The 14,977-nt window shown below is 38.4% G+C and overlaps 1 protein-coding gene across 31 annotated transcripts in view; it reads right to left on the bottom strand.

The window, feature by feature from the left end:
• The window catches only part of ptprdb (protein tyrosine phosphatase receptor type Db), a 227,028-nt gene that overhangs the window by 21,491 nt on the left and 190,560 nt on the right, over positions 1–14,977 (bottom strand). For 13 of the 31 annotated variants that reach the window (XM_023956020.2, XM_023956040.2, XM_023956031.2 and 10 more), the window contains 13 exons: positions 13,760–13,786; positions 13,159–13,276; positions 12,136–12,723; positions 11,682–11,776; positions 10,224–10,480; positions 9,774–9,867; positions 9,337–9,561; positions 9,086–9,246; positions 8,541–8,552; positions 7,819–7,931; positions 6,899–6,940; positions 6,016–6,113; positions 3,814–3,937 (listed from right to left, as the gene is read on the bottom strand). In XM_023956020.2, coding sequence (XP_023811788.1) covers positions 3,814–3,937; positions 6,016–6,113; positions 6,899–6,940; positions 7,819–7,931; positions 8,541–8,552; positions 9,086–9,246; positions 9,337–9,561; positions 9,774–9,867; positions 10,224–10,480; positions 11,682–11,776; positions 12,136–12,723; positions 13,159–13,276; positions 13,760–13,786 — 1,954 coding nt within the window. The remainder of the gene's footprint in view (positions 1–3,813; positions 3,938–6,015; positions 6,114–6,898; positions 6,941–7,818; positions 7,932–8,540; positions 8,553–9,085; positions 9,247–9,336; positions 9,562–9,773; positions 9,868–10,223; positions 10,481–11,681; positions 11,777–12,135; positions 12,724–13,158; positions 13,277–13,759; positions 13,787–14,977) is intronic. The other 18 variants (XM_023956068.2, XM_023956072.2, XM_023956082.2 and 15 more) reach the window with 7 other exon arrangements.

Here is a 14,977-nt window from a genome sequence, read left to right as displayed (position 1 = left end):
CCAGAAAGGGATTGTGTGTGATTGTGCGATGTGGAAAGACCGTCTGTGTGAGTTTGATTTGGGATCAAACCTGCTCATCTGCGGCCTAATACCATAATCCCACAAATCACTGAGTCAGAGCGCGAACATGCACACATACACCAAAGTGTGCAAGAAGTGAAAAACACATGTGTCTTTGTGTCCTCACGTGCGTTAGGATTCACACACTGAGCTGTGACAAGATTCTGCTAAGGTGATGAAAAAAAAAAAAAACTTTCAGATTTTTCTGAATTTATAAAGACGTCAATGATTCTCATCAAAAAATATTTGCTGTGAGGGAAAATGCCTGGTACAAAATTTGCACCGCAAATAACCTTATCACAAAAGTTTTTCAATAGCAGAATAATCTTAGATTGGGGAAAAAATGGCTTAGTGACTTACATATTTTTTGTAAAATAAGATCATTTTCCTTTCACATTGGCGGATAGAAAATCTGTCAGTGGAGTAAGAATATACGGATCTATTTCTACAGAGCCTGATTTTTCCGTGTGCCTGCTGCGTCCTCAGCTTTACAGGTTTTTTTTCCCACTAGGATACGGAAACAACAGACACCCATGAATCCATTTAAATGAAAAAGGACAGAAAGCTTTGATTCATCTTAGGTTCCAAGATGAGACACAGTAAGATGAGCAAATGTGAGATAATTGCTCTTCATCTCTTGAGAAAGCATATGTCGAGGCTTAGATTTCCTTTAACTTTACTGCAAAGGAATACAAAAGACAGCCAGATAAACCCATCATTAACCAACACAGCAGTGTGTGTGTGTTCAAGAAACTGCAGGCGAAAAAGGCAAATACCGTATGTCCCAGACTGACAGCCTATAGGTAGATAAATATTTTTCTGTCATTTGTGCTCATTTGCAAAAGAGCAGACTTTTTTTTTTAATTATTATTTTCTTAGCTGAAAGCAAGAAAGGCAACCAGAGCTTTAGGACAGGCGAGGGCGGAAGGGCTGCTTCACACATGCTCTGCCCAGATAAGGCTCATCTCTTTGGGCTTGGCCTCCCACCGCCTCCTGCCTTCTTCTGCACATTGGAGTTGCCAGTTTCCCCGCCTCGGGTCTTTCCCAGCTGAGGTGGGTGAGTGTGCTTTAGAATGCACAAGAAGAGCACAGCCAAGACTATTTATTTTCTCTCGATTCATTTAAGAAGAACAAATCCAATTAAATGGACACAGGAAGAATGTCTAAATATGGAAGAATAGTCTAAAAATGATGTCCTCATAATTTATCTAGACATATTTGCAGATGACCAAGACTGGATCTGAAACAAAGTCTCGACTTTGTGATTTTACTGTTGAACAGAGTTCAATAAAAGACACATTTTGTCAGCTAACCAAACAGTTGTGATGCTAACTAAACTCCTTTTTTAAATTTTAAAGACTCTCACTGATGAATATTGTTTTTAACATGTTCTTGTGACATTAATCTGATGATGGAGGACATATGTTGAGAAAATTAACCTTAAATTTGAAATTTGAGAGTATTTTTTTCTTTCTTTAAATCATTATGAAGACAAGCGAAGACAAATAAAATGCAACAAAATGCTGGGAGCGCCACAAGCTCTCAGCGACTAGAAGGGGAAGGGGGGTGGGATTGCTCTGTGCCAACAGTCCCACCCTCAACTAAGAGGCAGATATCTAATGAACTACGGCCGCTCTGTAGAAACTACGGTATGTCCTAGAACACGACAGCTTTTTAAAAAAATTTTGGCTAAAAAGCTGATAATCATATCTAAAAGACCACTAGGAATGCTTTTATAAAAGATCAACAGATGATCAGAAAGAAGCTTTAATTTATATTTTTTGACGTTCTTTGCCACCTGATAAATCTAGACCTGAGTCAATGTGAATTGCAGCAGCCATATTACAAACTCGGCTGCATTAATACATAACACGTGTCACTGTGAAAAGAGCGGGAGCGAGGGAAACAGATGTAAAGGGCTGGCTCATAGCCCCTCCAAATCTCCCTTAAGAAATTTTACGCCAAAATAAAGTCAGAACTTGAGCGGCCTGCTGTGTGCACAGCTGCTGCAGCGGCACGATTGGCAGCAGCCTCTGGCACAGACACAGATGCTGTGCAGGACACCAGAGTTTGAACCACAGAAGAGCCATGGTGACAAAATGCTGACAGATCCAACTCTTCATGGATGAGTATTGGGCATTTTCTCCTTTCTTTTTAATGCCAGAAGACTTCACTGTCAAAAAACTGTGCAAACGGTAAGATGTGTTTTGAAAAATGCTGTTTGACTTCCTGTATGTCCTTTTCTCACCTGAGGTTACAGTTCGAAAGCCTCCATTTGATGTTAGCAAAGACAATCAGTCCTTCATCTTTTAAAACTTTTGTTGCTGATGATCTGCACCCTTTAGTCATGCGCGTCTATGAAACTAAATCACAATTTATGACATTGGGTTAAACAGCACATTAGATGAGGCTGCTTTTAATATGAGTGAACAGAAGTGTCATCAACGTTAATGTCTCACAGCCTAAAGTTAAATAAATGTAAAAATAATTGCAATATATAAGGTGGATATAAAACAGGGTGATACTCAGTGCTGAGGCACTTTGAGCAACTGTTTGATTTGACAATTGTATGTTGCAGTTTTAATGCAACAGAGGCATGAAGGCCTCAGATCACATGGGCCTTTTTCAAGGCTGCAGCGAGTGCACTATTACTGTTTTTTAATCATGTATCTCTCTGTCTGAAAAATATATGATTAAAACGCTTCAACCAACTGTGGATAACAGAAGACATTGGGTGAGGTACTTGAGTGATCCACCGATCACCGCAATGCAGGCAGAAACAAGATCCAATCATCCCAACCCAACGCCACACAAGCAGCACAGAAAGTTGAAAAAAAAAGGAAACTTTGATTTATTTTTGGCATGAATTGTTTTTAAATATAATTAGTCATTTTGACTTAATTTTTTTATTCACGCACGTTTGCAATTTTCAAAACAAAAGCATCAGAAATGTAAGTTATGTAAGTAAGCAAAGAAGCAAAATGTAAGTTAATCCTAAAAACATGTAAAAAAATGTGTACAAAAAAGTCCTCAAAAGTAAAAGGTACATAATATAAAAAGAAATAGTCATGTAACCTATGAATTTACTCTCCTCTGTAAGTGTTCTTTGTTGTAAGTCTTCAGAGGAAAAAATAAAAGCCTAGCAGGTGGCACAACTAGAAAAAAAATTGAAAAAAGGCTAGAAGTTCTTTTGTTTAACCCTTTTTTTAATAAAATGTTTTTTAAGATGCCAATTGAGCAGACTAAAGAGGTAAAGCTTTTGATATTCAGATATTTTTTCACAGTAGAAATTCAGGAGCCTCTTTGCATTCATGCCCATTGTGTTCGTGGATTCTCAACATATAAGAAAACCTCAGGAAAGAGCTGTACGCTTTACTCTAAGTTGAAGGGAATGCTCTATAGATACGAGTACAAGGTGGATTTAGGACAGATTGTTATTGCACTTTTTCAAACTGCCAACTAGAAAATTGCACTTGCATAGTTGTATGCGGACAATTATTCCACCAAAGTATTTTGATGCAATAACAGACTTGAACAAACTTGAATTAAATTTGTGGTAAAAAAAATAAGAAAAAAGAAAAAAGAAACAATTTTAAAGGTAATTTAAAGCTAGTTTTTATAAATCAAAATAACTAAAAAGATGTATCTAAGACAAAAACTATGAGCAACCCATGAAAAAAAGTGCAGGTAACAATGAAACACAACTGATTCTCAAGACTGGAAAACCACAAAGAACTTGTGAGCGTGTCTTACCTTCAATGCTGGAAAGTACAACCCTTGAGTGATCGTAGGCAATGACATTTGCGTAGCGGTTCTTTGGTTTGTTGACTTCCAGGTTGGAGTTTTCCCAGGTGAACTGCTGACCCGGATCAACAGACTGCAGGACACAAGAGTGGCGGTCAGGGCAAAAAAAAAAAACAATTCCCAAGAGGCAGTAAATGTTTTGCAATGACTAATTTAGTTGTCCCACATGGACACAACAGTCAGAAACTAAATCTTCAGTCAAATTAATTCTGATTGTAAATAAAAAATACACACACAATTCTGTCAGATTTATTGATAACATTTGTATCGATGTTTAAGTTTGTTTAAAAGATCTACTTTAATGGAACGCTGACTTTCAGATCTGTTATGGTATTTGTCATTACTGTGGCCTACTCTGGAATGCAGTTGATGCTGCCTGCTATGTACTGTTATGGGGTGTAACGATTCAGTTTAACAACGATATGATTCATATCATTTGTGATTGACGATCTGATTCACTTTCGATATTGGTTCGTTTTGAACGATCCAATTCACCAACAATTGATCACTTTATGGTAGCAATGGAGATCTGGGTAATAAGGAACTGCTCTAACATTCATCAACAAAACTGGACAATCTTGCTACAGTGATTTGGTGAAAGCTGGGACATTTCTTGAGAAGCTCTTATTTGAATCCTTTTGACAAGAAGTTTAGTTGGCAGCTTGGTAATTCATTCATTGACGTTGAAAGCTTATTTTAAAATAAATAAAAAACTGTTATCTCCCACATAAATTTAACAGTAGCTGAGACTTTTCTCTCAAAACACATTTGGAACAGAAGCGCTTCGGCGTCTTTGAAACGTTGAGCTCGAAAGCGCTGCCAAGGATCGCTGTGTCAACAGCCTATCATTACAAAACAACTACAAATGAAAGTCTATAGCGTTATTATTGGCACTTGACAGAAGTGCAGGTACTTCTGAAAAAGATTTTCCACAGAGAAAAACCTACCAAGGGGAGAAGGAAGATAAAAGCATTAATAAATTCCACGGGCCGAAAGAGGACAGTCATGTTCGGCCATTAAGTTCTTGGACGGTAATTGTAGTGTAATCATTGCTGTAAGCTGGGAGAAGCAGACATGAGGTCATTACAGGGCGGTCGATGGAAAGGGGTCAGAGGGAAGAGAGCCAAAGCAATTTAGCAATTTTGAATATTGTACGACACATAATTATGGCTTGGTTGGAGAAAAATGGACAGGAGTGGTAGTGGATAAGTGCATCTCTGTGTGAATTTAAGGCCGCTTTCTCTGCCCTGGCAGCATCATGTGTGTCTGATAATCACACCACAATCACTTCTGGCTTCCCTCTGTCGCTCAGCTGCTCTCCTCCTCCTTTGCAGAGGGTTGCGGTGCTCAGTCTTGCAGGGGGAATGCTAGTTTTTCCAGCTCTCGCCACAATCTCATGCAGCTTCCCCGCTTACTGTCTCGTCAAACACCGACTCTCTGCCCTGTCTTCCTGTATACATCTGCCAAACCAATTCTGCCCTTCTCTTTTTGGTGTCCATCTGCTTCAGTCCTTATTCGTTGTGAAAGACTCTTTGGTCCACACAGATTTAGATTTATTTGAATGTTTTCTGCACAGAAAAGAAAAAAACAACTACGTTTCTGTCCGCTTTACCAGCTCTCTGCAGACCTCATTGTAATTCTAGGTCTTATTGCTAAAAAAGCCAGCATGTTAAAAAGCAGTTCTGCTGATCTGTGTACTTTGCACACTAAAAGGCACCCAATTTTCCTCCCCAATCCCGTCATGAAAGCATTCATTGTGCTGCGAGCTTAAAGGAACTAATTAAAAAACTGTCTTCAGTTACTCCACTGAATATTTGAAATCTGAAGCTTTTGGTCTTCTGTTATCTCTGCTTTTCTGGGTTTTACAAGAATAAAAAAAAAGAACATTGATGATATCTTGCTTTAAGTAAACACCCCCCCCCCCCCCCCCCCCCCGTTAGAAATTTAATTTTCCTATTTTATTTTGGTATCAACAAGAACAAGAGAAGGGGTTTCATCTTTCTTAGATGATAAAGGACTAAAGTAAAGTTACTGTATAAGCCTTTGACTTAGATTTCTGTTTTTCCTATTTTCAAAGATGAAGACGAGAATGACAAAAAAAGTTCAGTTTTTAAGGTTTGGAGATTTTCAGGAAGAAGTTAGAATTCCTACCTCATACTCCTGGGAGAACTTGAGATTGTCGTTTGCCTTGAGGCGCTCAATGTGATCCGTCAGCTCAGAGATGGGGACGGGTGGGTGACTTGCCATGCCTGTCCATGAAGGAAACAGAATAACGAGCCTTTTTAATAAAGCATCCCATCTAAACTAAAAAAACAAACACGTAGCATTAGGGATTCTTTAAGCAGGGGTTGTGTAGTCTTGTTGTCCATTGTTAGTGCAGGAAGTACATGAAAGTATGGCTTTTTGGATTTAGTGGCTTTGTTGTGTCTGTGCATGTTTAGAAACATGAAATAAAATGTCTTTCAAGACCCACTCCAATGAAAATTATGTTTTTGGTGTTTTCAATATGGAATTTTTCTGATGATGGAGAACATCCATGAAGGAAATTTCTGAATATTTCTTTATCCAAATCTTTGGGAATCAGGAGCAGATGAAAAAAAGTAGTTGGAAAAAGAACTTAATGGGTAAACAGAGAGCTCTCAGCCATGGTGGCGGGGGAAGGAGGAGTTGCTTTGTGCCAACCGTCTTACACACAACTCAGAGGTGAATTTCTAATGAACTCCTGCCACTCAACAGAAACTATGTCCTACAAAACGACACAGGTTTTCTGAGTTTGGCTAAAAATGACTTAATCAGAATTAAAGGACTGCTGGGAACGCCGAAAATCGTTTAAAAGATGATCAGAGTGGGACTTCAAAGTAAATGAACACAGCTGGTGAGTGTAATGACATGGGCTGTTAAGATAAGCATTATCTTATGGAAAAATATATTTAAAAAAGGCACTTGGTGAAATGCTGTTATTCAGCTGAAAATAAAACGCAGAGTTAGAGTAAAATTAGGTAGAATGAAAGAAATCTGACAATGATGAACTAACTTGACAAGCGTCGATAACCGCGGTACACTGATACACGATAAGCTGAAAAGGAAAACAACATTAAGGTTAACCCAGCACAACGTATACCAACACTCGGCGTTCTCTCATAAGATGCAGCACTTGGCTATACTCTGCTCGGCTGGATTTGGTTCTTGTGTGAGCTGGGTTGTCCTAGCAACAACATCACAGCTCTACAACTTTTGTTGCTCTCAATAAAAAAGGAGAACCAGAATATCTGCAGGCAGTCAGATAACACATTCCTAAAAGAACCGGGAGAAGCCATGTGATGCTGTTTAAAGGGAAACTAAGTAGCTAATGCTAGTTTTTTGTGTGCAATTGTTGTACTTATTTAACCTTTTATTTAACCTTTAACCTAACGGCATTTAGAGCGAACAGCAAGTAAGCATCTCATTGTACAGTGAAACCCGTTGCCTTACTGTACATCTGACAATAAACCCCTTCCTTTGAATACTTTGAACTTGGGTGTACTAAATAACCTGAAAAGTTTCAGAACAAGGTCTGGGTCCCATAATTTAATGAAAAATGATTTATTTGTCAAGGTTTTATTCCAAACCAACGTTCAAAGTTCAAGAAGATGCTTACAAGAATAATTTTAATGATTTTATTATTGCAATTTCTGTTAAAACTAAAGCTAAAACCAATTGGATTGTTGATTCCTAGCCTTCTTGCTTACTAATATATGTATTTGTAGTATTTTTCAAAACGCTTTTTAGTGTCAACGTTCACTTAAACTGGCAACAAAGTCTATTGATGCAACTATTTATTGGTTAAACACAGGTAAGTGACCAAACAATATGTAACACCATCTAAAAAGCAGAAAAAAAAATTAGGTTAAGTCCTTCTGAGCAGAGGTATGAGAGGAAAAAATGCACTGAAGTGTTACATGTGCTTTTCTCTACCTGGAGTTTGGAAGTTAATTCTGCGCAGCTCCACAGGATCGGTGGGATGGTGGGAGGACATGGCTTTACTGCAGGGAAAACTGCCTTTTCTTCCTTCAGCTTCAGCTCTTTTCCTAAAAAAAAAACAAAACAAAAAAAACCATCAAGTTGTGCTTAAACTCATCCTGAATTCAAATTTCCAAATGTCCTGTATATTTCAAAGCCCTGCACACACAAATGACACAGTGAGGAACAGTTTCATCTCTGCTTTTAGCATCTCCGGTATTGACCAGCAAAATGTAAAGAAAACAAATTTGGCGGTTGCAAATCGACTGACATGTAATCTAAAAACCATCCATAAATTAAAATATGAAGTCTTTTGCTACAATTTCTATCTTTAATAAATGAAACAAATTAAAGCTTTAATCACAAAAATATTCGTTTTCAACTAGTGGGCCTGCTTGTTAGATTAGTTGAACTCAGAAAAGCTTAGCCCCTTTAAGGTAGCAAGTTTCTTTTTCTTTCCACTAAACGCAAGTCTTTTTCCTACTTTAAATAATCACACGCTACCTTTCCTGCTACTTCTGTTCTGCACACTGAGTACATGTAGCTTATTGAATGGTACAACCTGTCCAGAACACTTAAGGTTATCCAAACAATCCAGATCCTTCTAGTTTATTCCAGTTTTTGCACTAGCTTTTTAATCAGAATACCAGATATCAAATTAGACAGAGCATGTTTACCTGTCTGGTTTGCTGGATCCAAACATGGAGCAGACGAGCAGTTAAGGAGAAAAAATTGAGATGCATTAGTGTCCAATCAACCTCCATTGGGGCCATAAAACTCCATCATTATGTAAAACATTAGACGAGCTAAACGCTTCTTTTGGTTGCAACCGTAAACATGCACAGCCTCCCCTTTTATTGTGACACGCAATACCTTGGTAAAAATACTGCTTACTTGGAGACAAGTGACACGCTAATAGATGGAGGAGCATCGTGGGAAATACTCCAGGGCTTATAAACATCAGATTATAAGCATCGAGGTTAATAATGCTGTGCCACATCTGTCACAGCAATTATTTATATGTGCATTAACAAACCTCCAGCTACAGGACTCTGATTACCATGGAAAACGCTGATGGCTGATAACGTTATCACGGCCTATCACTCATGTAAGGCAGTGCAGCTCCGTGCATACAAGTAAACCAAGGTAAAATGAATATTTCAAATGAGTAGACTGGAATAATTGTCAAAGGTTTTTTCCAAATCCTTCATGCTTCACTTACCTTTTAAAGAGAAGAATGGCGATGACAATGCAGACGATGAAGACCACAGCCAGCACAGGCCCCACCACCCACAACAAGCCTTCCTCTTCGTCAACAATCGGCTGAGGGTCCACATCAGACGAGGTCACCGGATCAGAAAACGGGCTGGTTGCATACATAGTCTGAACGAACACAGGTCGTTTGTAAGTTTTCATAAACTGCACATCACCGCACAGTCTGCTGGAAGGGTTGGAGGGGTTAGTTTTACTTACATTCTCCGAAAGGTCCAGAAGTGCAAGCACGAAGAAAACGTACTCTTGTCCGTTCTGTAGAGGGCGGTTGCGGAAATCTCCGTAGTTTCTGCCGTCGCCTAACGTGAACTCCAGGGGGAGGGTCTTAAAGTGAGCTGTGACGTACGCCCTGGGATCTGACAGGCCGACCTGCCTGCGGATGCGGAGAGCACGGCTGATGCTTGTCCTGTTGATCTCCTTCAGTAGCTGGAAATACAAAGAAAAAGTATATCAACAGAAGACAAAAATATCTTCCATTTTTGGGTTTGCAGACCCCATTTTAAATTTGTTTGCATAATTGATTTCCTTGTTTTTGTTTTCTGACAATTGCCATTTAAGTCTTTACTCCATAATAATATCAAAATTTGCAGAATAACCGCTCTTTTTTGTGAGGCTCTTTTTTGGGTTAAAACTCTCACCTCATCCAAGTTCATTTGGTCTGGCTCCTCCCAGGGATTCAGGAATTTACCCCCTCTCTGCTTCTTCAGAGGCACCACCACAACATAGTAACCCCTAAAATGCAGCATGCATAGAATCACCTCTGTACATATTTACAAACATCATGTCATTCTAAATTTTTTCCCTAAGTGGAAGAAACATTTTTACTCCTCTAAGACAGAAAAAGAAGAAAACCTGAGGAACAAATGAGTTCTTGAGGGCAAATATTCCTTATTTTTATCATCACTTCTAGACAATAACCAATAAGATGGAACGTCCTACAGTGATGCTTTGGCTTTTTTTTCTTTAATACTTTAAAAATTGGCACAGGCATGGATTTTGGTGAAACATTTGACCCATATATTGCAAATAAAAGCACACTTCCTCTGAACTTTAATTCTCCATCCTCACATTCCTAGGCTCATCCCTACCTGACTTTTGCTGTGGTCTGTACAGTTGGCAGCTGCACAGTCACCATGCCGTCTGCATTGGTCTTTCCAACGATGGTTGGCTTGGCTTTCAGGATGTCTGGTGCAGTTGTGGCAGTGACACGGTGCTGCAGACCTCCAGCACTGTTGGCCCGGTTGGTGAGCAGAAAGGAATACAGTGTGTCCGGAGTCAAGCCAGTGATGAGCTTCTGTGTCTGCTTGCCATCTACCTCCACAGACTGGCCCTTCCCATACAGAATCTGAGAACACACCAGTGTCAACAGGAATGGAAATGGTCACATGAATTCAGAGAGAAACATAAAATATGCACACGTTGATAGAATGTATTCAAAGCCTAATCCTTTAAGTTTGTGGTGCCCAGCTGAGTAAAAAGCAACAACTTTCTGATGCTTTCAGGGGGCATCATGTGGGTGTTAATGTCTCACACAAGTTAATGTGATGACCATTTCATGTCACACAAAAAGTTATAAAAGCTCATTTGTCAAAAGAATAAAAGCCGAGCATGAAAACTATTCTAGTAAAACTTAAGATAAGATTTTTTTTGAGTCTACATGGAAGGGTTAAACCTTTATCCCCTTTAGCAAAATGTACTTATTTATTTTTTGGTTTCTGATAGTGTTTCACTAAGTTACAAAAATCTTTCTAAGCATCTGTGTAGCACTCTGATATTTTTTTATTCTACCCTATATTACCATTCATGTCATATTTGATAAACATATTTTAACGTTTTTTTTAAACGACTACTTGCTGTACTGAAAGAATGTAAAGTTTTTAGATAATTAACTCCTTTCATTACAGCTACAGCATGTTAAAAATGTGTGGATCAAATTAGAATCAGTGGATACGTTTCTGTACTCCAGAAGAAAATAAAATGAATTGCAACTTAAACACACATATATGCGTGTTTCAGGCTTCTGCATTCAAAACTCTCATATTCAGGCATTGCTCTAAAAGATTCTATGACCGTTTTTCGGTTCTACCTACAAAACGTGTGGCCACTCAACGCACATTAATAATTAAACCAGTGGATATTCGACCAATCAAAGATTCAGATTTAATATTGATGAATGAATGGACTCGCCTTTTATTTATGGAAATATCAACCATTGGAAAATGTATCATAGATTATAAATTAATAATTGGATGGGTGTCAGAACAATCCAGTGCGAACAACATATACTAAACTCGCATTAAGGAACACGCTTCTAGAACGTTTTTGAAGGTACGTCAAATTTCCAAAGTGAACGTGGCATCACAGGGTCAAAACAACTTTGATATTTGTTGTGTATTGAAATAGTGATGATGTATCTAATTGTGAAGCTGAATTTCTAATGTGTTTTTTTTAATTTTTTTTATTTATTTCAGCTTTCATGTAGTTCCTGAGAGCAACCAATTACCAACCTGCTGTACCTGTTACCAACCAAAAAGAAATGTACTCACAGTGAAAGGTTGGGAAGGATTCTTGTCCCGGATCTCCCAAGAGAGGAGGATGGAGTTCTTCATGGAGGCTTTAACTCTGAAGTTGGTGGCAAAAACTAAAGCAATAAAAGATACAAAAAAAAAACAAAAAAAAAACTGATTTTTGTGCCATTACCAACCCAGTCACCCAACAATTTTACCTGTATCCCACTTTCCAGCACCGGCCTCAAGCTAGCTATTACACCGAACTGGACAAGAGCACTTTCCTCAAACACTGACTAGAGTCTTACCTTGCTTTTAGAAAGGGAGGTTGTTATCTAAGGCCACAGTGACAAGACAATGACAGAGGACATCATGATGCAACCACCAGATGTTTGTGTGAATGTTGGACTTGTTTGTACAATAAATGGTCAAGAAGTGTGTCTTGGATCCAGAGCAATGGTGATGGCTTTTCAGAATATGAGCATGTTCCTACCTTGGTCTAGCCGCTGCGTCCTGAAGCGGACACTGGGGCTGTATGGCCCAGGACCCACAGCTGTGAAAGCACACACCCTGACATCGTATACTGTGTCGGCAATCAGACCCTCCAATTTAGCACTTGAGCCTGGGGCGGGCACCACCACCTCTGAAGCATTCCCACGACTGTTTATATCCTTGTAGAGAACTGAGTACTTTACGATTTTCCCATTTTGCTCAATTAGTGGAACCGACTTCCATGCCAGATGGAGTGATGTTGCGTAGGCATCCTCCAAGATAATATTCTCTGGGTATCCACTTGGAGCATCCTCTGGAGTTGTCACCTCCTTCACAGCCTCTTCTCCATAGCCCATTTTGTTATGGGAGCACAGTCGGAACTCATACTTTGCTCCCTTCTGAATATCCTGGACAGTGTAGCGTGTTTCCTTGGTTGGGAATTCCACAACTACAAAAGGGAGGACATCGACTCGGCCAAAAGTAAGGCGGTACCCTAGAATTGGGGTTGGTGGGTTGGAAGGAGGGTACCAATGGAGCAGAGCGGTACCCGAATCCGACACAGTGACCATCAGTCTGGGTTTTTCAGGCACTAGAAAAAAAGAAGAAAGGGAAAAATAAAAAGATAATTAGATAGATAATTACACACCAACCAAAAGCAAAACTACAAAAAATAGCTTGAAATCTGCCACTGATATGACTAATCCAATCTTTTAACCCTTGTGCTATCTTAGATGACCCCACCCTTACATTGACATGTTCTCCCTACCATGACAAAGGTGGATAAAGGTGGAAAGATTTCATGTAATCCATGGACATCAGTGAAGTTTACAAATCATTGAAGAAAAAAGGTTCAGCGCACTGTCTAGAGGGTCTAGATGACCCAACTCCCAATGTTATTGTGCCTAAGATAGCACAAGGGTTAATAACCTCTAATGATCACAAGTGGTGAAGAAAACCTTATGAATTACAGAAAATGTGTCTTATAATGGCTTTTCCTTGGGTTAGTCTGTTCAGACACACTTACAAGGTAGAGCGGTGCACTCAGTTATGGGTTTGCTGCGAGCGCCATCGCCTTTAGCGGTGTAGGCTCCAACTGATACAGAGTAGGCGGTGTCAGACTTCAGATCTCCAAGTATCACTTCCTGCGGAGCAACAAAATACCTTTAAGGTTCAAGTGAGCCAGTTACCTTTCACCCTAACAGTTTTTCAGCTTGGAAAAGGAACACAGCCATTTTTCATGTATTCCATTTGCTCTGAAATGTTTATTTTTTTAGAAAAACAAAATACATACAGTATTTTTTTTTTCCATCTGAGAGGGCACATTTTTAGAAAAGCCACCTTCTTACACAAAACATCATTCAAGATCACCAATGTTAAACATTTGCCAAGACTTGTGTTCTTTATAACACTTAACTTGCCTATTTTCATTTTTCTTACACCAAGTGAATGTTATCGATTGTACAACAGAATATTTTCCGTCCTAATTCATATATTTTTCATTAATCAAGACGAGAGCGGAAAGTTTTCATATGGTAATGGTTCAAAATCTTTTGTGTATGACTAATTCATCTGATTATTTTGTTCCTTATAATATGACTTAATAAATGGTTAAAAGATTTACTTACATATTCCACTGAGTCACCATACTCCCACTGAAGGACGAAGCAGAACCAAAGAAATGAAAAAGAGAAACAAAAAAACCTCAGTATCTTAATAGCCTTTCCGCTGCAAAATCTCTCTCACTGTCCTAAAATTATAGTGCATAATGTCTAGCGGTCGTTACAGATAATAAATCTGTGGCAGTGAACACATTTATGTGCTTCAGAACGGCTTATTTAATAACATACTTGACAATCTTCCTAATATTTGTAGCAGAACATCCTGAGTACAATCCAGAATAATAAAAATCTCATCTATGTGTCGTATTTTCTGCATTGGTCCATCCAATTATCTAATTCAAGTAAAGAAAATAAAAGAGTATAAAATGTGAGGAGCAGCTCCAGCAACCCCATCTGGACTATACATCTCCCTAAATGTACATAAAGCTGATTGATTTGTGTCTGTCAGTCCAACTAGATGTCAATTAAAGTTGCCATCAAATCGATAATAGGAACCTCATTACCATTAGGCCATTACTGCTCATATTAACACAGGACACATAATAGAAATTATACCATGACTCTAAAATGAAAATAGCTAAGAGGTATTTTCTGTTTTGCAAAAGAAAGGAAGAAAAGCGCTGGATGTGGTTACATGAGCTTAAACGATTGTGGAAAAATTACATTTGACTTCCAAAAAACAAAAAAAACAAAGCATGTAATAAAATAAAATAAAAATATGACTAGTTATAGAAAATGATGCATTGTATACCGATTCTTAGGTCAAAACCAAACCTTATTCGAATCGTGGGGAAGTGAAATGGTTGCAGTGTTGCAAACGCATGTTGTGCTACATCTAAAAAGGATTTATTATTTATTGTTTTTTATTATCTGCAACCTTTAAAATAAAAAAGCCATTTGGTCCAGTTTCTTACTGACCAAAACCCAGTGGCAGCCGCCAAATCCCACTTTATTTATGGTTATATGCAGCCATTCATTTACAAAATGTAGCTTTTAAATGTTTACAATTAATTTGGAAAAAGTGTTATATTTTTCTTAAAAATAACAGCATTAACCTCTTTACTTTTGACAGCAGCAAATAAGTTGATTTCAAAATAAAGTTCACCCCATGTCAAATAAAACTTGCAGTTTCTATCATCATGATAACTATTGTGCAGCTTAGATTGGGATATGTGCTTAGCTTAATTAATTTATTATTTTGTCAAATTAATTGCATTTTTCTAT

Source organism: Oryzias latipes, chromosome 1 (genome assembly GCF_053564925.1).
Source record: "Oryzias latipes strain Hd-rR chromosome 1, Olatipes_Hd-rR_3.1".
NCBI lineage: Eukaryota > Metazoa > Chordata > Actinopteri > Beloniformes > Adrianichthyidae > Oryzias > Oryzias latipes.
Note: the sequence above shows the minus strand (reverse complement) of the source record. Positions and strands in the feature narration are given on the sequence as shown.